The sequence below is a fragment of the Mustela putorius genome, unplaced genomic scaffold, assembly GCF_011764305.1.
Source record: "Mustela putorius furo isolate JIRA1106 unplaced genomic scaffold, ASM1176430v1.1 tig00000275_pilon_pilon_pilon, whole genome shotgun sequence".
NCBI lineage: Eukaryota > Metazoa > Chordata > Mammalia > Carnivora > Mustelidae > Mustela > Mustela putorius.
In genome coordinates, this window is record NW_025421341.1 from 16,403,808 (window position 1) to 16,429,417 (window position 25,610).

The window sequence follows — 25,610 nt, forward strand, 5'->3', positions numbered from 1 at the left end:
GGGAGAAAAACTCTAGGGGAAAACAAAGGAATCCATCCTTGAGGTTTGGAAATGGTCCAAGGATCCTGGTAGTGAGGAATATTCTCACTCCACAAGCAGAAGCACAGAAGTCAAGTTTGGGCCTTTCTGCTCCTCTCTCCCCCTCCAAACAGCCATTATTGTTATTAGCAAAATCATGCTAATCACTAGTCTCTTTTATGCTTTGAGGAAATTGGGGACACAGTGGGTGTTAAAAGCAGCTGAGAGAGTGTTTGGCACAGTTGTGAGGTTATTGAAGTCATCGGTAGCAGAGGCTCGAGTTAGCAGCAAGAGAATAAAGCCAGAGTGCGGGGATTATGGAATTTATTCCAGATTTTAGGTGTTTTATATATAAAAATAAAGTAGAAACTAATTTATAATCATAAACTCTTGAGACAATGTGTGCACATATGTGTGTGTGTGGGCACACATTTATATAAAATGTTTACTTTATGCATATATTTATTCTGTACAAACACACACAGCTAGGTACATATATTTGTAATATATATACATATTTGCAATAAAATAAAATAGCACATGCAATGTGTGATAAATATGAGGACTGGGATGAGATAAGAAAGGTTTATTATGAGAGGATTCTTTTGTTATGCCACCTGGGGTTGAGGTATTGTTAAGGAATACTATGTCATTTTCTAGAAAGCAAAAATCGTATTTCTTTAATTATATATATATTTGATTAAACATTGATCTGAGAGGAAACTATTGCATATGATGACAATAAAGAACTGTCATGAGAAATTTATTCCAAAAGTAAAACAGGGTGCCTGGGTGGTTCAGTGGGTTAAGGCCTCTGCCTTCAGCTCAGTTCATGATCCCAGGGTCCTGGGATTGAGTCCTGCATCAGGCTCTTTGCGTGACAGGGAGCCTGCTTCCCCTTCTCTCTCTGCCTGCCTCTCTGCCTACTTGTGATCTCTCTCTGTTAAATAAATAAATAAAATCTTAAAAAAAAAAAAAGTAAAACAATGCATGTTTATCCTAAGTAGCTAAGGGACAAAACAACAACAACAAACAAGCTAGTAGGTATACTGTACTTCCATCCTGCAATGAATTTTCTTAAATAATAAGTTTATCCTTGAGTGAATTTCAGTCAATTTGGAAACCCTCTTCTTTTTTTTTTTTTTAAGATTTTATTTATTTATTTGACAGACAGAGATCACAAGTAGGCAGAGAGGCAGGCAGAGAGAGGGGGGGGAAGCAGGCTCCCTGCTGAGCAGAGAGCCCGATGTGGGGCTCAATCCCAGGACCCTGAGGTCATGACCTGAGCCGAAGGCAGAGTCTTAACCCACTGAGCCACCCAGGTGTCCCTGGAAACCCTCTTCTTATAAATGTAGGAATAATGGTCTTCTCCATTATGGATCATTTTCAAGTCCTTACTCTTTCATTAACAATATTAATGTTCATATATTTTAAATACATTTCTAAATTCAGTTAGTTCTGTTTGCTAATATTCTGTTTAGAATAATTGCATCTAAATTGATAAGTGGGGGCGCCTGGGTGGCTCAGTGGGTTAAAGCCTCTCCCTTTGGCTCAGGTCATGATCCCAGGGTCCTGGGATGAAGCACCACCTTGGGCTCCTGCTCAGCCGGGAGATTGCTTCCTCCTCTCTCTCTCTCTCTCTCTCTCTCTTTCTCTCTCTGCCTGCCTCTCTGGCTACTTGTGATCTGTCAAATAAGTAACTAAAAATCTTTAAAAAATTTTTTAAAAAATAAATTGATAAGTGATCCATAGTTCTTTTGTTTTTGTTTTGTTTTGTTTTATTAGCTTGGATAAATGAAGAATGTAATTTCTAAATCATTTCAACCTCTTTAGAGTTTATATATGTTCATTTATCTTTTTTGTTTTTCATATTTTTCTATTCCCATAATTAAAACTTTTATTTTTAAAAAACATTTTATTTTATTTTTTTTTAAAACATTTTAAAACAGTGTGCATGACTTGATTCCATATATGCATTTATGTAAAAATGGATTTGTGCATATATAATACACAGAAGCTGAAATGGTACTGAAATGTACTTTGAATAAACTTTCTTGCTACTTTTATTTTTTACTGTAACTACAAAATGCCAAACTTAGAAGAGTATGCCTATCTTATGTAAAAATTTTAACACTGAAGGAGTAACAAAAGTGGATAAACTAAGAACATCAGATTTAATTCTACCCTATTTTGAGATACAATTATTTTCTAGCTCAAGAAAATTACCTATATGGGACACAACATGCAGTATAAGTTAGGAGTGGGCAATTATAGGATAGGTGGGAGTCATTAAAAGAAAAATATAACTTTATGTTTTACTAATTTTTTTAAAAGATTTTATTTATTTATTTATTTATTTGACAGCGAGAGATCACAAGTAGGCAGAGAGGCAGCTTTCTGCTCTCTGCTGAGCAGAGAGCCCGATGTGGGACTCAGTCCCAGGACCCCGGGATCATGACCCGAGCCGAAGGCTGAAGCTTAACCCACTGAGCTACCCAGGCACCCGTATGTTTTGCTAATGTTTAAAGACAGGTAGCATATCTGCCTTAAACAAATGGTTAGTACTGGAATTATGTTTGTGAATATAATTGTTCTATGAATTTGCCAATTCCTCCACCTTTCCTCTTCTGGCATTAGGTTGTGTGGGTATGCTGCATTTTCCAAAATTCACAATAGGCCTTTTTATCTTTGTGAAGACCTATAATAATATAATACCTGTTTGTTATCTGAAAGAAATGGAGGAGGATTTTCACTTACACACACACACACACACACACACACACACAGAGGCCATTACTGTACTAACATTGGTCTTTTGTGAAAGAAAAGTGATAGAATATAAACTTTTGAAAAGCCAGGGACACTCTTTACTTTAGGCCATTTTGACTCAAAAGGTTTCATAGGAACTTTCTACTTTTTGGATAGTGGGATAGCTTTCTAAACCCACGTTTGGTTTTAGAAAGCAGCTGAGAATGACTGGTGTATCTGGGGTAAGCGGAAGAAGAGACCACAGGACCTAGAGCATCTGAGGTTTATTCCTTCTAGTGCCTCAGAGAGTTCAAGCTACAAAATATTATCTTTTGCTTAAACACATGGGAAACAGAAACAAAATAAAATGTTAAGTAATTAATATATAATAAAAATATAACTCACATATTACAAAATTATTACTGTCCACGTATGGTTAATGCGTGTAGAAAATCAAATCATAACTGGATGTCACTCTATTCCTTTACCATAAGAAATTACTCCAATTTTGACACGTATGAACTTGTTTATTCCTCATAATAGCCCTATGAAGTTGGTATTATTAGCTCCTGGCCAAAACTCTATGTGTGATCTTTCAAGCTTGACCGCAGGCAACTTAAAAAGCTTTACCCTGGCAGGTCTCACAGCGGAAAGCTACCCTACCCACACCGGACTTGGTGCACAGCCAGTGCTGTGAGTCTGGGGAAAACTCAGGAGCCCCTAACAAGCCATGCTCTTAAGCATAGCTACTTTACTAGATCAGTTTCCTCCACTCATCAAATGCCTTAAAAAAAAAAAAATTATTTATTTGACAGAGAGAGAGATCACAAGTAGGTAGGGGGTGGTGGGGGGAGCAGGCTTGCTGCCAAGCAGAGAGCCCGATGCAGGGCTTGATCCCAGGACTCTGAGATCATGACCTAAGCCGAAGGCAGAGGCTTAACCTACTGAGCCACCCAGGTGACCCCATCAAATGCCTTTGACAGAGGTCCTCCTCAGGTGCCTTTGCTGGAAAGTCATGGGTAGAAGTGAACCCTTAAGACCCTTTTCTTTACTCTGACTCAGTACTCAACTTTTCCACTCTTAGTCCTTTTTTCTCTGCCTCCAACCTGCCCTCTGGCTCCTAGATCCATAAAATTTCATAGGCCTTTCTTTGGGGCTCCCTCAGCAGTTAAACAGTTCCCCATGTGTGAACTGATCAATCTGATCCACCTGAGCTCTCTCGGAGCTCTTCTGTGGGGGAAAATGGGCAGTGTGGGAGTTGAGGCTTTCTTCAGCTCAGCCTCTTGCTTATGCTATTGGATTAGGTAATTGAAAGCTTGACTGGTGCCTTCTTATTGGTTCTTTGTCTTAAAACCCTGAAATCTAACAGCTCAGCTCAGCTCTGCTCTTGACACTCTCCTCTAATAGATCTGGAAATGGAGGTAATGAGAGCTTAAGTGACCTGCCTAAGGTCAAATAACTAACAAGAGGCAGTGCGAGGTCTCAAACAACCAGTTTGGTGCCATTCTCTTGACTACACAGTCTTCTTGGCAAATAGTGTCTGATACTATCTTCTGATACATTCCCATTTGTTTAATTTTTCAAAGGCAACTAATATCTATCATTTTGACATTCTAATGGTGATGAGAGTGATTAGAAGTACTCCAAGCAAGTGAAACATCATTTACTATATGCTTTTTTCAGTCTGAATAGTAGTTTATTGAAAAAGCCCCACTGATAAACCTATTCAAGTATATTAGAATGTTAGGTAAATCTTGCTAGGGATTTCTTTAATAAAAAGGACACTCATCCCTCTCATACCTTGCTAAAGTTTAGATTGAGATACCTCTAGTATTTTGGAAAAATACAATTCGGTTAAAATCATTCCTAAATCATGTATTTTTAAAGGAGTGTTACTATTTTAAAATTTCTTCTCTAGACACACCAAACCTTTTCTTCATTATTCCAATTATAGTCCAAAAGTTATGTCAATGAAAAGCCAGGTTGTTCTTGAAAGGATTTTGCTTTTTTTGCATTAAGAATTAGTATTGCACAAAAAGCCAAGACTGTGGTAATAAATACTTTGCAAAATATCACCTAAGAATCAAATATTATTTTAAAAAAGAATAAATAAATAAACAATATACATTATATTAATATGTATTAATAAATAATATAATAACTAAATAAATAAATTTTATTTATTTATTTCACGGAAAAAGAGAGATCACAAGTAGGCAAAGAAGCAGGTAGAGAGAAAGGAGGAACATGCTTCCTGCTGAGCAGAGAGCCTGATGTGGGGCTCGATCCCAGGACCCTGAGATCATGACCTGAGTCAAGGCAGAGGCTTAAGCCACTGAGCCACCCAGCTGCCCCAAGAATCAAATATTCTTAAATTCTTTTCAAAATTGTATGATTTGTAGATTTGCAAGTACTACACTTGTAGGGCAAATCAGTCTACACTGAAGGAAAATCTGACATATGTATTTTTTCTTATAAGTATAGTAAAATAAAAGTAGCACACAAATATAAATGGCATGACATAATTATATAGTTATAAATGAAATTAGGCACACAGATGTAGGTTGTCATTTTTTACCTGAAAAAGACTGAAAATGAATAAGCTGCCTTACTGTAGATTATAATTCTTACATATAAATGATGGATAAAGTATTTAGATTCATCTTATTTTTTTATTTATGAACTGATATATTTCATCTATTTGTCTATTCAGTATAAAAATTTTATCCATCCGTTATGTGCTAAAATAGGGCAAAATGATGACTTGGGCCTTGTCTTCAAGGACTTTCATTTTAGAGTAAGAATGCTAGATTTCAGGACTGCTCTTTATGGGGTTACAGGTGAAAAGTTACCTAATCTAGCCTATAGAAGAGAGCATTTCTTACAAGAGATAACAATTAATGAGTGTCTTAAAGTATGAACAAAATTTAGTCTGGCAAACAGAAAAGGAAAGGCAGTACAGACAAATAAATTATAAGAACTCATTCCATTATAGAGAGAAATAAGCAGGAATCTGCTAAAAACTCCAAGCCTTTGGTTTTGTTAAGAATTGACCCCTCCCCCCACATGAGTCAGTTACAGCACCAGGGTTTTTGGACAGGGTCATGGTTAGCTATGTATTAAACAGAGCTTTTGGTGGCACTTTGTCAGGTGGATTTGTCAGGACCGGAGGCAACGAGAGTAGTTAAACACGGGGGCTCTTAACCAGGAGACCTGGAGACCCTAAAGGGCTTAGGGGATATATTTAGGAGGTCCTTGAACTTGAATGAGGAATCCTTACATTATTATTCACATTAATCTTATTAAATATAGGATTTTTATCACTTATGAAGATAAGTGTACCTGCTTCACTGTGATGACTAGAAACTATAGATGTATTCATACTGCATTCCAGTTCTGATGGGTATCATAAGATTTTTTCTTTTTTTCTTCCTTCCTTCCTCCCTTCCTTCCTCCCTCCTTCTTCCCTCTCTCCCTTCCCCTTTCTTTCTTTTTCTCTTCTTGCAGTAAAAACACACAACTTTAAAATCTACTGTCATAACCTTTTTTTAAATCAGATTTATCTACCCATTTATTTGAGAAGGAGAGAGCCAGTGGGGTGAGAGACAGAGAGAGAAAATCTTCAAGAAGACTCTCCACTGAGTGGGGAGCCCAACGTGGGACTCCATCTCGGGACCCATGAGATCACGAACTGAGCCAAAATCTAAGATTGGGATGCTTAACTGACTGAACCACTCAGTCATAACCACCCTTGTCATAACCATTTTTTGTATACAGCTTAGTACTGTTAAGAATGTTAACATTGTTGTGGAATAGATCTACAAATTTTTTTCATCTTGCAAAACTGAAACTCTATACTCATTAAACAGAAACTCCTCATTTCCCAATTCTCTCAGCCTCTGGTAACCACATTCTTCTTTTGGTTTCCATGAACTTGACTACTTTAGATACCTTTTGTAAGCAGACATAGTCTTTTTATGACTGGCTTACTTTGCTTAACAAATGTCATTCATGTGGCAACATGTCATAATTGCCTTCTCTTTTTAAGGTTGAATAATGTGTGTGTGTGTGTGTGTGTGCGCGCGCGTGTGTACCACATTTGTTCATGCATTCCTTCATCAATGAGCATTTAGGATATTTCCCCTTCTTGGCTATTATAAATAATGCTACTATAAAAATAAGTGTGCAAATTATGCTTTGAGACTCTGCTTTCAATCCTTTTGGATATATACCATGAAGTGGAGTTGGTGGATAATATGGTAGTTCTATTTTAATGTTTGAGGAAACTTCATACTATTTTCCATAGCTATTTTACAACTTTGAAATGCCACAATGGTGCAGAGAGGTTTCAAATTCTTCAAATCTTCACCAACACTTTGCATTTCTATCATTCTGATAATAGTCATTCTAACTGCTGTAAAGTGGTATCTCATGGCTTAGATCGGGATTTCAAATCAAAGTGATGGGGCACCTGGGTGGCTCAGTTGGTTAAGTGGCTGCCTTCGGCTCAGGTCATGATTCCAGGGTCGTGGGATTGAGCCTTACATCGGGCTCCCTGCTCAGCGGAGAGACTGCTTTTCTCTCTCCCTCTGCCTGCTGCTCTCCTTATTTGGGCTCTGTGTGTGTGCGTGTGTGTGTGTGTGTGCATGTGTGTGTGTGTGTGTGTGTGAAATAAATAAATAAATAAATAAATATATTTTTAAAAAAACCAAAGTGATCATCTTTGTATATCATCTTTCAGGAAACACCATTTGAAGTCCATGTCCATTTCTGAATTAGGTTGTTTTCTGTTGTTGAGTTGTAAAAGTTCTTATATAGTCTGGATGTTAACCCCTAGTGAGATATACAATTTGTAAATTTTTCTCCATTCTGTTGGTTGCCTTTTCACTTTTTTGACCATGTCCTTTGATGCACAGAAGTTTTTAAGTTCGGTGTAGCACAATTTTTCTATTTTTGCTTTTGTTGTCTTTGCTTTTGGTGACAGCTCCAAGAATTATTGCCAAATCCAATGTCATGAACATTTTCCTCCATGATTTCTTCTAGGAATTTTATAGTTTATAGTTTTGTGTTTAGGTCTTTAATTCATTTTGAGTTAATTTCTTCCATTTAGGGTAAGATAAAAGTCTAAGTTCAATCTTGTACATGCACAAATCCAATTTTCCTGGCACTGTTTATTAAAGTGATTATTTTAAAAATAATATTTAGGCCTATCACAGCTACAAAATTACATTGCCCATTAATTTTACTATTATATATTTTTAATTTAACATACTAATAAAGAAGCATATTACCATATCACATAATTATTTTTAAGTATGTTGATAAATGTATTTCAGTATAATTAATTTTCCTTGTAATCCTTTAAAATTTATTTAATGGATTTATTTATTTTTATGCATTTATGATATAAAATATTTATTTGTACTTATTTATTAATTTTAAATTAATATAAGAAGGAAGCTATTGGTTTCACCAGACGGCACAGGGTTTGTGGACTCAAAAATTATTAAGAATTCAGAGATGATTTCAGTAACTCAGACAATGGATGAAAACTTGAATTACAGCTATGGCAATGTTAAGAAATATGTAAAATCAAGAAAAAGGCAAATTCAGTATGATTTAATGATTAAACAAATGCCATGAACCAAGAAGAAGGAGAAGTCTATGGTGACCACCAGGTTTTTAACTTTGGCGACTGATTGGGTGACTGTAGTTCTGGAAGTCCTCACTATAGAAGCTGCACTTAAAACCCTGAGGGAAGGGGTGCCTGAGTATCTCAGTTGGTTAATGGTTTAACTCTTGATCTCAGTTCAGAGATTTCAGAGTCGTGAGTTCGAGCCCTGCACTGGTCTTCGTGCTGGGCATGGAGCCTACTTAAAGCCATGTGGTACCTGTTATCATCCACGGGGAGAAAGTAGAGGAAAAAATTCAGTCAGAGTGAAACCAGAATTCAAAGACCAGAGAATTCATTATTTTCAGTTTTGGTGTCATGCAGTATATCAGCAAAGAGAACTAGTATGTAAAGGATGAAACTTCAGTAAGCAATTGGTGGTTAATTTGTAAAGGACCAATTGTTACGACTCTACTCTGCATTTATAATTTTTGCACCTGCAATTATTTGCATGCAAAACAAATGCAGCTACAGTTGCCTAATTATAGGCACACCATCCAAAATTGCCCACAAATAACAGCACAAAGAGATGCCATCTGTGAAAGTGCAGCAACCCCCCAGACCTTTCCTCTTCCACATCCGGTAAGACTTCCCTTCGGCTTCTCTCTTGGGCTTCATTCTTGCCTGGTCTCATTCAGGCATTAAAAGCTGGTCATTCTAATAAGCTAAGTCAGTAGCCCTTTCCTCTTATGCATCCACTATAATCCACATCCCCAAATATAAAATAAACCATAGTATGGGCAGACTGAAAATGGAAGCCGTTTCTGAAGCACATCATTTGTCTTGTTAGTGTGAACAGATTCAATGTTTTATTCACATGTAATTTTACAAGGTAGGCAACTTGAATGCTGTAAAGATGAAATCTCATACAAATTTCTACTCAAAGGTGACAAGAAAATTCTGTTACTCTACTTTAAAAAATTTAGCCATTTATTAAAAACACAGCTGTCAGTTTGGATCAAATACATTCATATTTCCCCATTATATTATTAGGGCCATCATGAAATTTAATAATTGTCCCTTGGAGTTTGATTTCCTACAAAAGTGTCATAACACAATCAGCACTATTGCAAATAATTATCGAACTGTGTGAAGACATTTATGATTTCAGGCGGGAAATATATAATAACAGATGAGAAATATAAAACCCAGGTTAACACTTGATAAGGATTCTGTTCTCATACAAATGTCAGTAGTAATAAATGTGGGGACCATATAGCCTGCTTTATTAAAGTGAAACAGGTTCCAGGCAGAGTAATTTTGTAAAATTTTAATTATATAGTTCAAATTATACTTGCTTATCATTTAATCATATTAAACACTCTGAATCTGATAAATCCTCTGTGATAGAAACAATACACTTGAAGCATGAGAAATTGGGTAGTTTATTAGGCTAATGACTAACACCAGAATGTAACATATAGCTCTTTATGAAATCTGTAATTCTCCATTCTATTTATACTGTTTGGAATTGTCATGAAGTATTACCATAAAGGTTTCAGGGGCAAATGGAGGCTTAGGAGTTTTACAGTGTTCACCATTTTTTAAAAATTTAAAACATTATAGTGAATAGCAAGGTTTAATTTTGTCCTACCACATTTTTCTCAGTGGTACATGGGTCACAAAGAACCGAAGCAGTAGTTAGACACCAGTCTTAAGTTTATGGACAATTGGGCAGATGTTTAAATATTTAGACATTGGAATGCTTAGACATTAGAAATATAGTAAAGTTTTTAGATTTAGCAAAAGAAGTCATGTTAAGGAAATGAGAATTTATAAAAGGGAAGTTATCATACCAAAAGGAGAGCTAATAGAAGATTCTTCTCTTATATATAACTGAACATTTGAATGGCTGCAATCAAAATTCAAAATATGATTAGTGACATGATAAACATAAGCTGTTTGTTTTCACAAGAAGCAGAAGAACATTTTGAGACATTAAGAAAGATAATGTTACTCACATCCTGAGCTACCATTTGTTGACACCAGAGTCAGGTTGGAAGGCCATGGATTCCGAACAATATCTTGCCAATGAATTGTGTCTGTGTAACAAAGAAATTTGTTCTGGTCTACATACACTCCACCATTAAGGATTTCTGTATTAAAACAAACAAACAGAGATCTTGTCAAACTTTTTGTTGATGATAAGGTAGTCAATAAAAGTGATTTATTCTTAAAGTGTTTTCAATGTTAAATTAGAGTCACATTATTAATAGCCAAGGCACCTTTTATAATATCACTTAGTCATATAAATTAATTATAGAAATTGGGAAAGATTGAAAAATACAAAGAAATACAATCACTCATAATATAAATAATATAAATACACTCTTCATATTTGGTATAGAAGTTTTCAGTCTCTTTCCTTTTTTTTTTTTACTCTGAAATTGGAATAACATTGAATATAATATTTCATAACCTGCTAGTTTTAATATTGGGTGGTGAGTATTTAATGGTAATTAAATATTATTCTACATTATTTTTAATGAAACTACAATACGCTACAGTATAAATTAAATAATATTTATTTAACCAGTTCCCTCTTTTGGCCATTTAACTTGTTTATCTCTCTTAAAAAGATTATTAGTCCATGTGACATTGACTGGAGTCAGTAGGAAGTAATTAAAACAAAATGAAAGCTAAAATTAATGTTTCAATTTCAAAGAAATGTTCTTTGATTCTCTCAAATGGAATCAATAGAATTGCCAATGATTCTTTATGAACAACAGAAAACTATAATAAAAACCTAATGGCTCATTGCAACAATGGCAGGACCATGGGACAAAATACACTAAAGCCAATTTTTACTTGATTCTCTACTTCACACTGGCCTTGATCAGCTAAGTTGTTCAGTGGCTGATAGTATATATAATTCTCTTGCAGATTGCTTTAAGTTATCTGGGGGAGTGGGGAGATATTCCCTCCAAAAGTACTTTTTTTTTTTTTTTGAAAATACCATCCTTACTACTTGAAGAAATTGGTTAGAAATACTCATAGCAACTTCCTGCTCAATATCCACCACATTTTCCCCTTCTACACAATAGAAAAACAACTTAAGAGAAATTAAATCTCAGTCCATAATACCTTGTTACAAGTAACAAAAACAGTTAACAGTAATTTATATAGATAGAGGATAATTTTTCTCACATAGGAAACCTATAGGAGGTAGTGGTGTCCATAGAACCCACATCTGTTTTGTGTGTTGGTTTTATTCATTACAGACACAAGAAGGTTGATGTATCTAAGTGTCTTTCCGAACTCAAGGCAAGCTGAAACCAGAAGAGCAAGCAAGAGACATCTTCCTACTGAGGCTCTGACTTTCTATTTGGGAAGAGATGTTCTCCCCAACGATTATGTAGGCATTTTCTTGGCCAGAATGGTATCCCAGGAGCATTTGTACTATAAGGGAGGCTGAGTAGACAAATTGCTACTTGAACAAAACTTAAACAACCAAGACTGCTAGTGAGGAAGAAGAGGAACATGAATAATAAGAAGGCAACTACTTTATTTCCCATGATGGCCTCGAAAAAATAATCTCTTGTGCAGTATCCAAAGCTAAACTTTTAAGAGTCACCTTAAACCAAGGAGAGAGATAAAAGAATGAAAGGAACACATGACACCATAAGAGGAGTATTTGTGGAAGAGAGATAGGCACATCTCAATTGCCTTATTGCCTTGTGTGTATAAAATGCACCAGATTAATATCGACATCACAGGGCTTTCCACATTTAAAATCACTCCCGTTCTCATCATTGGTCCTTTCACTGACTATTGGTTCCATTTTCTCAGGTGAGGAAAGAAAAAAAAAGAAACAAAAAGAAATTAGATCATCTTTCTACTTCTAAAATCCAGTTCATTATTTTTCATGACCTATCCATACAATCTTCATCAAAGCAGAAAGGAGATATAAGACATAAGAAAGATTGTGAAAATGGATTTCTGCATTAATGTTTGGCATTTAAGTTTCTATCTATGAAATGTGACCATCTCATACTAATAGCTTTCTCATGAGACATTAGGTGATGCTCTTCTGCTCTAAAGATAATTCTTCATTAGATGGCAAGAAAGGAGATTTTGACTGCTATCCAGGAAATGAAGGTTATTTTTCACTCTACATTTGGAAAAGTTCTACTTTAAAAAAAAAATGTGAGAAGAAAACATAATAGCTCAAATATTGTCAAAAGAGTATATTTTTCAGGACTCACATTGTAATTCAAATAGTTCATATTGAAGGAACATAGTATCCATCTCTAACTTCCTATCTAAAAATATTCAAATGGAATCAGATTATATTACACTGAATAATAATCTCATCAAATCCCTTCAACAATATTAATCTGCTACCAATGCTGACATTTGTTTCTCAGAAATATGCTGTTCAAGAGCTTCATTTATACTTGGAAAAGGATTTAGAAAGGAGGCAGTAAAAATTCAAGTATAATCTTACATGTTAAAATTTCAAATTAAGACTACAATCATGATCAGCTTGGATAACACCCTAAATTCAAAGCCAGCATCTGCTAGCAAGTCTGATCAGGAAGATATATAAACTTCTAGTATTTATTGATGGATTTATAAGGCACATTTAATCTATTTGTGTATGTGTCTATTTTCCCTGAAAATAGTCCTTTCCTTTATATTTGGCCTAGATTATACTCTGATGGTGAATGTCAAACACTATAGTCAGAAAATGAGCAATTTATTGACATTTATAGAGGAGTTTTAACATATACTTTACCTTACATTTATTTATCAATTTCGTTACCTAAATATAGGTAAGGAAATGTTAATATTGTACTAATTCTTTGGTGTAGTTTATATTGATCTTATAACTTCATGCAATTTTTTGAGAGTTTATAACTTTATGCAAATCTTTTTTTTTTTTTTTTTTTGAGTGTGTGCACATAGGGGTAGGGTGGGTGGAGAGGCAGAGTGAGAAGGAGAGAAAATCCTAAACGTGCTCCATGCTCCACATAGAGCTAAATCTCTGGATTCTCAGATCATGACCTAAGTGGAAACCTGAGCCACTCAGGTGCTCCTTTGTAAACATTAATTTAATATGATTTGTGGTAAAATATTCAGTTAGATCTATTTCTAAACTAAGAAAATTCTAGAGGAATATATTGACCTTTAAGAAAGTTGTTAGAGACACAGATTATTTCCTGGACAAAATGGATCTCTAATGTTTTTGACTATTACAGCTTGGCTGCATTTTTAGGTTAGAAAGAAGGATTAGAAAAAGAGAAATGCTTGGTAAGATATTTATCCAAGAAGGTATCAGGAAAATGTCTGGTTATACTTTAGATCTATCTTTACCAAGAAACAAGAACAGTAGAGTTGTCACAAGTTCTATGAAAGGCTTACTGGATCTGTGTTACACCAAGACAGTTTCCCTTACAGTGATTAATAATTAAATTTTTAAACCATGGCCAAAAAAAAAGGATTTCTAATTCTAGGTAATATAGAAAACAAGCACAAGTGTAACTGACATTCAAATAAAGGTGCCCAAAGCCTAGAAAAGTGAAAGGACTTAAAGAATAAGTAAATGACCTCAGGGTAATCCCATCTATTGTATTTCACATCCACTGTAGGAAATAGGTCAGAGAAAATTAAGAGAAACACATGTAGATTCTTGGTCATTGTAATAACTGCTGGAAAAAAACTGATTTTTTTATATAATAAAAAAATTCTCAGTGAGTTCACAAAATTGTCTTTTTTGATAAATTTCACAATTAAATATGGTAAGATATATGAAATATGATATTCTATGAAAAATATTTAACTATTTAAAAATTCTGCCAAACACTTAAATAGGTTTGAGTATCAAACATTTCCTATTAGATTAATGCATACAAGTTAAGTAAAAAATATGAATCCTTTTGTATGTAGAGTAAGTAATTTGTAATCCATACTATTTTCCCATACATCAAATTTAACATATATAGCACATAGTTTATAACAGAAATACTAGATTAAACTCTAGGAAGGCAAGGAATATTTTTCAGTTCTGTATCTATATCAAACCTGAAGCAATAGATAATCAACAAATATTTGTTAAATCAAACTTAAAACACAAAAGTAACGTGGAATTTGGCACCATCATTGATCAATTAACTTCTGTTATATCTTTTAATTTTGAATTCCAACCAAATCAAAGTAAAAACGAAAGTTGTTTTTTTCCTTAAATGCTCTGTAGTTTATCTCAACTGGTTCTATATTTCACTATGTCAGAGGTCATTTCTGTTTTGGTCAAAACTATATCCCCAGAGTCTGGCATAATGCAAGGCAGAAGCTATTATCACTATAAATATTTGTTCTATGATATCAAATGTAATAGCCTGATTATAGAAAAATATATTTGAGTAGACCAATACACATATATTTTGAGTATATGAAAAATATTTTAAAATAGAGAATTTTGAAGTGGAGTTTTTATAAGCTGAAAGATAAATAGCTTTTATTATATAAAATGCTCACAATTGAAAATGTACAAAATTACTGCAAGCAGTATGTTGGATATTTATAAGTCACATTTAGACATTTTCATCAGTATCCCAAACCTATCTTGCAAATCAAATTCAGTATTATTTTTCATGTGAATAATGATGATTTTGAGCTATCCTGGACACAACAAATTTCCTCAAACCTGTGCAAATTACCTAGCATATGTTACATAAAGTCTAAGAGCATGTTTTTTACATTGAATTATAAATCTACCTCATATTGTTCCTTAAACTATTTTCTAGAACAGTGTAAAGTGCCAATATGACATTTAAGAGAGAACATAAAGTACTTGTGTCTTAGTCTTCCAATCCAAAAGATTGTCCATTTGACTATTTCTCCCCTTGATTTCCCATTTGCATGAGTCTAATAAAGAAGGAAATATTTATTTTATTTAAATAAGTTCTTTTGTACTCTTCATTTCTTTTCAAATGCTAGTTATTACAGTGAATTTGGGGATGAGTGACCATTATGAGAATCGTTGACATTTTACAAATATATTCTTTCAAAAGAAAATGTGATAAAATACTGAATCATGGCTTTTTTTTTCCCCCCTGCCTGGTATGAAATAGCCTAATTGTGATGTAGCATCCCTGCTGAAAATATATATTAATATGACCTCCTTACGTAATTTAAGAAGTTGACAAAATTGCTTTGACCCCATGCACAATTTGTAACTGTTTCATAAATAAGATTGAATGTCTTTCTTTCTTTTTTTCTTTTTTATAAAATAAAGATAATTTTAAATGCAGTTACCCATATTCCACTAGAGTCTACATGATTGGTATCAACAGTAAACATTTTACTACTACTCACAAAGCTACCAAAGATAATACAAGAAAATCAAATAAGCAAGAATGAAATACTTAACCTCAATCCCTGATTGTATATCTAAATGTCTTATTTTGCATGGCCCATCTGCATGTCAACTGTAGAGTTAAAATAATAATAAAATAAATAAAGATTAGAGATATTGCACTTGTCTAATTACTGTGGGAATGTCTGGCTAATCCATACATCAGAATTATGTTGCCTATCAAGCCAAAGGTCACAATCAAGAAGTCAGAATCCAAAGTGGCAAAGCCCCTTTTCAAGATAAAGCTATAGGATGCAGTCACTGGGTTTTCTCAGACATAAAGCAATGTATCTTTCTTACTGTCATCACCTTAAGCCACACAAGTCTGTTGGCAGATAATGATACAAAAGTAATATAGCTCACATCATCCACCTGTGATACTTAATACATCATCTCTGGAATGGACTTGGTCCAGAGATTCCTATATCTTTCCCAAACCCAGACCTTTCAGCTGGGAGCACAATGAATTGCTGCTACCCCACTGGGTCAGCCCTCAAGGTTCATTATTAATAAGCTGAGACTCTAAAGGCTAATGAGAACCGGGTGCTTGAGGAGACAATGGCTCATTCATCATCAATCAAGCTTTGAAGTTTTTATACAGATGATTTAAGGAGAGTTGAAGTGTGCAAAATTGAAATGTCACATTTGTATTGGGAGTGGGGAAAGGGTGATAATGTAAATCAGTGAAGTAACCTTCTGTATTTCAGCTCAATGATCAGAGTCAAAAGCTCATGGATGCGGATACTGAATGAATGCTAGGAAGCAACAGTGGACAGTTTTCCGATCTGAGCAGGCAATTTTAAGAAGAAATGATTAGATTCAGTGGCTGAAAATCAGCTTAAAATAGAAAATAATGGCAAAAATATCTTGATTTCAATTGCATAGAGCTCAGTAACGCTCTCCATAATGTTCCAGTGTAGAATTCTTAGCTCTCGTTATGTTTCAGCTTGCATCTTAACTCTGAGAAGTCTACTACGACCGTCTAGTTTTTAGAGGCTAACTGTCTGTAGCTCACATAACACTGACTTATCTGAACCATTCACCTTACAGAGTGAATACTAGCCCACTTTCTTTATCCTTTTGTGTACTTGTCTTCTCTCTCCTGTTATAGATCTCTAGAGGATAAGATGCATGACATACATCTTCCTGTGACCTTAGTGTCAAAAAAAAGTGTCAAGTACATAGTAGAAATTCAAATGTTTTTGATGACTGTAACGACAGTAACAACACATCATGACTGATATTTGTAAGGCAGTTTTTGGTTGCTGAACTGTTAGCCTAATGTAAGTCATATTTCCTCTTCATATACTAGACAGTGTTCCCATTATGAAGTATATAAAACATTGAGTAACACTAGTGTAATCTTAATGTATTGATTCTTCCTACCTCTTAGAGAAGTAGTAATCTACTTAAACTCATTGATGTCTGGAAAAATTTTTTAAATAAGTTTTGCTTGTAATTGTCCTTAAATTGTGATTATAGGATTTCCCTTTCAAATTGTTCTCTTACCTCATCATATAATTCTCTGTATGTGCCAATATGTTTAATATTTACCCCTAATAATTTCTCCCAAACTTTTACTCACCCTGTATTTCCTTTTTTCAGTTAACATCAGAATAACATGCTGTGAAAGTCAAGTAGACTCCAAACTTGAGACTTAACCATTAATTCATTCATCTCTATATTTAATCAGTCTAATATCCTAAATAAAATTTCTCATAATGTCTCTTAATTTATCTTATTCTTTTTACACCTACTGCTATTCCTTAATTCAGCTTCTAGCATCTCGCAGAGATTCCACTATTTAAAAGCTAGTCAGTGGTAATAGGTATTGGGAGACAACAAGCAGTTTCCGTCATACTGACTCAAAATCTCCTTGCATCTTCTGGATACTTATAAAACATATATCTTGTGACTTCAAGAAATACATTATTTTTCAAACTTTTTCACTAAAGCATAACATATACACATAGATGTGATCATATCAAATGCAATCCATTTTTACAAACTAACACACTTATGTAGCCAGCGCCCAGATCAAGAAATAGAACATTCCATCACCACAAAAGTCTTTCTTATGCTTTCTTCTTCACATCACTCCCTCAAGGAACTTTTATCCTGAGTTTGAACAAAATCACTTTCACCTTGTTTGGTATTTTTTTTTTAAATGGAATAATACCATATGCATTCTTTCTTATTTGACTCCCTTTTGTTCAACACTATGTTTATAAAATTCATCCACATTGTTCATTTTCATTGCTGTGTGGAATTGAATGTTTTATTTGTCCATTCTATACTGATGGGCATTTGAGTGTCTTCCACATTTGGGCTATTACAAATAATGCTCCTATTAACATCCTAGAACATGCCTTTTGGTAACCAAATGTGCACATTTATATTGCATACATACCTAGAAATAAAATTGCTGGACTATAGTGACAAACTGTTTTTCAAAGTGCTTTTTACCAATTTATATTCCCATCAGTGGTATATGAGCAGCTACTTGCTTCTTAGCCTTGTTTAACCCTGTTTCTTTTTTTTCTTCTTTTTTTCTATGTATTTCACTGTAGACATTCTGGTTGGTATTATGTGGTATCACTTTAATTTGCATTTCCCCAATGATTAATAATTGTAAATTATTATTTTAATGTTAATTACCTTAATATTATCATTTTTAGTAATATTATTTTTAAATGCAGTTTTCATAGGCAAGAAGTTTATATTTTATTTGAAAAAGGGTCTACCAATGTGTGAAACACTTACAAAATACTGTGGAAAACTTGATCTCTATCCAAGGTTATTAATAAACACCTGAGTAGGTTAATGTATCCTAACTTTTAATTTCTTTTGAAGAGGATTTAATGTTTTGAAAATTGTATTTTAGGGGTGCCTGGGTGGCTCAGTGGGTTAAAGCCTCTGCCTTCGGCTCAGGTCATGATCCCAGGGTCCTGGGATCGAGCCCCACATCGGGCTCTCTGCTCTGCAGGGAGCCTGCTTCCTCCTCTCTCTCTCTATCTGCCTGCCTCTCTGCCTACTTGTGATCTCTGTCTGTCAAATAAATAAATAAAATCTTAAAAAAATTGTATTTTAAAATATATTGGAAAATATATTAAAACTATATCAATAATTATATAAACAAAGGTTTAAGTATGAATTCTGAAAAATAGATGCAGAAGTCACAAGTAACTATCTGATACTGATCAACATAATTAAATGTATATAAAGAGAAAGAATGAAAAATTCATTACTTTTACCATTAAAATAGAACACTCCTTACATAAAGATCAAATATTTTTATTCCCCTACCTAACAGAAAGCCCTCATTACAGACAACAATCCTCTTAAACAACTGCTCCAAGTTTCCAGGAAATATAATAGCTTCAGTAGAACAAATCAGCAGAGTTCAATGTTTTCATTACCAATAAGGGGGAAAGTCATATTAGTACCCAGAAATTATTTGTCCCTTTTATTTATAGGCTTTAATACAATAAGCTTGAGATACACTGCAAGGTCACTTTCAAATATCTCACCTACAATATTAGTTTTTATAGTTTTAATAACTCTTCTCACAATGTGTGATTTCCTCACTACTTTTTTAGAGTATTTCAGAAAAGTAGGATTTGTTCTGATGACAGTAATAATAAATAATACTGCTGTGTATCTTTGATGCTGGCAAGCTAAGACTTGCAAATAAAAGATAAAGCAAGAGAAAGAAGAATGACTTAATCTTGTAAGATGATCTTATTTCAAACATCAAGATTGTTAAAAGGCTGTGTAAGAATCTTAAAAATAACAAATATATGGCTTTGGGGGCCAGATGTGCTCGCTAAAATGCCTATTTGTCAAAATGATATTAAAAACAATAAATAAAAACACTGTTTTACAAAATAAGGAAGTAAATAAGTCATAAAATAAGAATGTAGAGAAGCTGGTACTATTGAACTTTAAAAACCCACAATTATGTTCAAATTAAGTAGATTTTTTTTAAAAGATTTTATTTATTCATTTGACAGAGATAGATCACAAGTAGGCAGAGAGGCAGGCAGAGAGAGAGAGAGGAGGAAGCAGGCTCCCTGCTGAGCAGAGAGCCCGATGTGGGACTCCATCCCAGGACCCTGAGATCATGACCTGAGCTGAAGGCAGCGGCTTAACCCACTGAGCCACCCAGGTGCCCCTAAGTAGATTTTTTAAACAGAGTTTTAATCTGGAGAAAATCAGGAATAAATAATTGAATGCAAGTATCATCATTTTATAAAGCATTGGCTTCAAAATCTGGAATATCAAATACTATGGCAAAATAGAAAAATAGCTTTGGAGTTAGTTTGTATAAAGTTTTAAGTCAGTGTAGCTTTAAAAAATAGTATACATTACATACATATTATGCACATACATGCATTTTACATATGTAAAGTACATGAATCTTAAGCTCTATGTTTTTTACATATTCATGCACACAGTGTCTGTGCATCTATATCCCTGTAACCACCACTCAGAAAAAGACACAAAAAACTTGTCACTCCAGAAATTTCTCCTTACTCCTTCCCAATCAAGTCCCACAAAGACACTATTCTGACTTCTAACACCATAGCTCAGTTTTTCCTGTGTATTAAGTTTATACAAGTGGAATCAGACATTACATATATTTTTTGGTTTCTATCATTCAAAATAATGTTTTTGAGACTTATTTACTTTGTTACCTGCACTAGTTATTTGTTCATTTTATTGTCCAGTGTTCCATTATATGAATATGCCACAATTTATTTACAGCTCAGTTAATATTTTAAGGACATCTTTGCTATTTTTACCTGTATGATTTCAGACAAATTAAGTTTTCTTTTCTACCATCTGTCAATTAGGAACAATAATATTTACCTTGCTGAACTACAGTGAGTATTGCAATTATGTATATAAAGCATCTGGTACATACTAGGTGCTCCAAAAAATGGTAGCTATTTCAAATTAAGTTATTTAGTTCAGGAACCTCCCTTACCCAAATCATTTAAAAATATATCTACACTGGGGCGCCTGGGTGGCTCAGTGTGTTAAGCCGCTGCCTTCGGCTCAAGTCATGATCTCAGGGTCCTGGGATGGAGTCCCACATCGGGCTCTCTGCTCAGCAGGGGGCCTGCTTCCCTCTCTCTCTCTCTGCCTGCCTCTCCGTCTACTTGTGATCTCTCTCTGTCAAATAAATAAATAAAATCTTTAAAAAAAAAAAATATATATATATATACTGCCTAAAGCATGGATCTTTTGGGAGGCAAGAAGACCAAACGAAAACTTTTGAGAATCACACGAAATCTTGGTGAGTTAAGTTTGGTGCATACCGTAACAATTTTAGACCTAGGTATATTAAGCAAACATATTATTACAATGTACTTCCAAATTTGATTAATAAAAAAATGTGATCATCTGTATTTCATAAGCCAGAAATGTTTCTGAGAACAAGAACATAAGTTCTGTAACTACAATTTCTCCCACACAGTAATCCTGGATATTTAGTTGACATTTTGAGTCATTTCTTGTCATGTCTGTAACTACATTCTGTGACAACATTTAGAGCTGTTAGATTTCCCTCTGTTGGGTGTTTTATTTTGTTTTGTTTTTAAAGATTTTCTTTATTTATTTGTGTGTGTGTGAAAGAGAAAGAGAGAGAGAGAGCACAAGCAGGGGAAGGAGAAGAGAGAGAAGCAGGCTCTGCACTGAGCAAGGAGTCGGATGCAGGACTTGATCCCAGAACTCGGGGATCATGACCTGAGCCAAAGGCACTTAAATGACTGAGCCACCTAGGCATCCCAGATTTCCCTTTGTTCACTTCAGGTTGGTGCATAGTTCACAGGTCCCATTGATTCCACTGGCAATTTCCCGGCGAGCTTTCCACTATTGCCATTGCACTTTAGAGAAACAAGGGTAAATTCCAAAGGATAGGGAGAGCTGAGCTCTCCTCTTCTGTTTCAAGAATCTGGCATTTTTACTGCAGTAGGATGGATTAATTAGGAAACAGGCAGCACTATTAAACACATCTCTGTAGCTCGGGGTTGAACAGGATCGTGAGACTGCTCCATGCTATTATTTAAATTTATTAAGTTTTTTTAAATTAAATCAGTAAAATGCAAAATAAAAACTGATGTGTAACAAGCATTACTATAATAATACTGCTGGTTAATATAAGGAAAAGAAAGCCGTTACTCCTGAATAAAGACAAGATGTAATCAAATATTGTATTTGCTCAGAGATTTTAACTGTTAAAGCTAGATAGGTAAAACATCTGAAAAAAAAAATTTCTTCAGAAAGTACTTAAATGATTTCTAAAAAATCATTATATTCTATGGCTCCTAGAATGACCACTCTCATTTTTCCCCATTGTAAAAGTTATTTTCATCTGGTGACATTCAATATCATAATAAAATAGGATCCACGATGGCCTGGTACAGTTCTGTAAGCTTATCATGTCTTCTAAATTAAGATACATTCTTATTTTAGAATGCCTTCACTTCCCCAGGTTAATAAATATGATTTAAAAATTATTTCAGGTATTTGGCTGCTCTTTGAGGCTGGATGTGAGGAAATGACTCAAGTGCCAATCTGCCTAACAACTTCGGATGAGTCAGTCAACTCCAGGTGCCAACGTTCAAGAAGACAAGACTGATGGGATGTAAATTCTGCACAGGCTATGGGGTGAGACCGGGTAACCATGACTCCACGACAGATTGCCTGTGGAGCTTCAATCACATTGCTTATTCTCCCCAAGCCTCCATCTTTTACCTATAAAGTAGATATTAATAGTACCTCTCTCTCAGGGCAACTGTAAGAAGAAGAGTTCATATATGTAAATGCTCACAATATTATCTGTTACAGAACTGATGTTCAATTGATGTATTATTATTATTACTATTAGGAAAATAAGAAAGATTCTCTGGTAAGAAAATTTCTTCTAACCTGCTTAACAATCTTTTCTGCTCCCTCTTATAAATACACTTCTGACAGAGCTAGAGATGGGTTATTGGTCAAAATTAGAATATATAGGCTTGTGCTTGCCTTTTTAAAACAAATATATTTATGTACTCCATTTTTAAAAATTATATTCTACTTATATGATTTTCAGATATTCTTTTAATAGTATATTATGGGTTTTGGACATCCATAAAATTACCTAACATCCTTAAATTCAGAGTTTTCTTTTTCTGGGTAGGATTCTAATACCCCAATGGCATAACAAATGACACACAGAGTGATTAAACACGTGCTGAATGCTTCACATATAGGGGTCAAGCTAGGATTCAAATGCCTGCATAGCGGTCTCCAGAGCCCACGGTTCACACATCACTCCAGTGCCTCTTGGTCAATGCTGCCTTTATTTGAATATCTTCATAATGCAGTCTTTCTCTTAATCTTGATCCTATGAGGTAATTATTGTTAATTTTATTTTACATGTGAGAAAACTGAAGTTTAGAGAGGTAAATAACTGGTAGGAGTTCTAGAAAACCATGATTTCAACTCATTAACTGCTGAGTTGAGATCCTGCTTTTAAACTTTTTATTCTCCCATAATAAAAGGAAAGGTTGAGAAATTTAAAGAAAAAAATAAAGTTTAAGCAGAGGTGAGGTACAACTCCAAATTATATAATCTACTTCTAAGTATAATTAAGAACTCAGAGTAATTTCCCTGAAGTCCCTTTTGAAAATATTTTATTGAGTTGAAAGGTAAAATTATGCTTTTAGGGTATCTTTTCTACATGAAAAATTTTGCATTGAAAAAAAAAAATCTTGGCTCTGTTAGAGATTTGGATTATATCCCAACCTCATCTTTGGAGGTGCATTCCTTTTGCCTCTGTCAAAAGTAGACACAGAGGAAAAAGCAGCACAATAAAATTTCAAGAATTCAGCCTACTTAAGGAAAAACCCTTCAATTCAGTAAAAAGGTTGAATTTAAGAAAAGAAAGAACAGCAACTTGACTATTTTCAAGTACTGTGGGGACTTCCTCTACACTTAGTCCTTGGTAGTTCTGCTTTAATGCATAGGGCACAATGATTTCTAATTACCTTATCCAAAATCATAGCCTCTGTAGAACCTGCCTCTACGTGCTTTGCAACTGTATTTCTAAAATATATGAAAATGTATAATTTAAATGTGTAGGGCATCTGGTTCTCTTAACCAAATCTGCAATGTCTTTTTAATGCTATTTTTCCCTATTGTTGCTAAACAATTAATACAAAGAAATTTAAAAAATGAAGCATTCAAATTAATGAAGTCAAATCAATGAAAGTTTATTTTAACATTAAACTCAATATCCTGAACATTTTAAAGGCAAGTCAGGTGAAGCTCATATGGTGGGAGAGGAAGGAATTCAAAATTAAAACATATGGTTAATGTCGCTTTCTCACAATGTCCTTTCTGCAGGTACACTTATTGAATTAAATTGTATACCACTCAATTGTAAAGAAGCTTGAGGTATCTTAAGGCATAAATTTTAAAATTTATCCTTCTTTTTTTTTTTAAGATTTTATTTATTTATTTGACAGACAGAGATCACAAATAGGCAGAGAGAGAAAGGAAGGGAAGCAGGCTCCCTGCTTAGCAGAGAGCGGGATGCAGGGCGCAATCCCAGGACCCTGAGACCATAACCTGAGCCGAAAGCAGAGGCTTAATCCACTGAGCCACCCAGGCGCCCCCTTCTTTTTTATTTGAAATAGTTAAATATATCCACCTTTAGATACATCTATCAGATAACTTTTATTTAAAATAGTGGAAAGAAAAACATAGTGGAAAAGGAGAGAGGTGATTTTATTTTTGAGTTTGGTATATTAATTTTATTTACATTAATTTCATAAATGTTTTGAGAAAAAAAGAATATAAAATATTGTACATGGAAGAGGTTTTTTAAGCTTTTATTTATTTATTTTAAAGAGAGAGAGCCAGCAAGTGGGGGGACCAGCAGAAAGAGAGGGAGAAGGAGAGAGATATCAAGCAGACGCTATGCTGAGCACAGAGCCCCACACCGACTCAATCCCAGGACCCTGAGATCATGACCTGAGCTGAAATCAAGAGTCAGATGCTCAACCACCTGAGCCACCCAGGCACCCCTACTTGGAAGAATTTTTATTCTACTTCTAACAAAAGGATATGTTTAATTTTAATTACTTCATTATCTTTCGAAGTATAAAGACCTTAACTAAAATTTTCTCACATATAAAATCGGCACATATTTCATAGATTATCTTGTATGCATTCATATTCTATGCCTAATTTATGTTGTAGGATGTGTTTATACAGCTATGTCATATTTGAAAGAATTATACATAGAAAATTAAGCTCCAGTGATAATCTTTATTTAAAGCTACCTAGGTTGAGATGCAAGGGAAAAAAAAAATAATAAAGAAGACTAACCAGACCAGCATAAAAATGTGTAATACAAGTGGGGGTGTTAGTGAAAGTACCACTAAAGCCCTCAGTTCTATTTTAACCATGCTACATATACATATTTTTTATCATTAAACAACAACAACACAAAAAATTATTTACTTAAACACTGTAATATTTTCAAAACCATTTTTAACAATTTTCTAAGTGGCCCCCTCTAGTTTCATTTTACTTCAGAGCTCAGAACAATTAGATGGTAACATCTGGCAAGTATTGTTCCAAACTAGATGATAAACATAATTGTTTTAAAAGTATGTTTGTGTTGCATTTTAAAAAAGGGACGATAATTTATATTTTAGAATACATTTTTAAATAAAAAAAATTTAAAATATTGTAACTTTTGTAATTATGTAATACCTTATTTTCTTTGCAGCTTCAAGAGTTATGATCTAAATTGCA

At 34.2% G+C, this 25,610-nt stretch overlaps 1 protein-coding gene across 4 annotated transcripts in view; it reads right to left on the bottom strand.

Moving 5' to 3' along the window:
- The window catches only part of ERBB4 (erb-b2 receptor tyrosine kinase 4), a 1,164,764-nt gene that overhangs the window by 370,349 nt on the left and 768,805 nt on the right, over nucleotides 1-25,610 (bottom strand). For all 4 annotated transcript variants that reach the window (XM_004767012.3, XM_004767010.3, XM_004767013.3 and 1 more), the window contains exon 4: nucleotides 10,399-10,533. In XM_004767012.3, coding sequence (XP_004767069.1) covers nucleotides 10,399-10,533 — 135 coding nt within the window. The remainder of the gene's footprint in view (nucleotides 1-10,398; nucleotides 10,534-25,610) is intronic.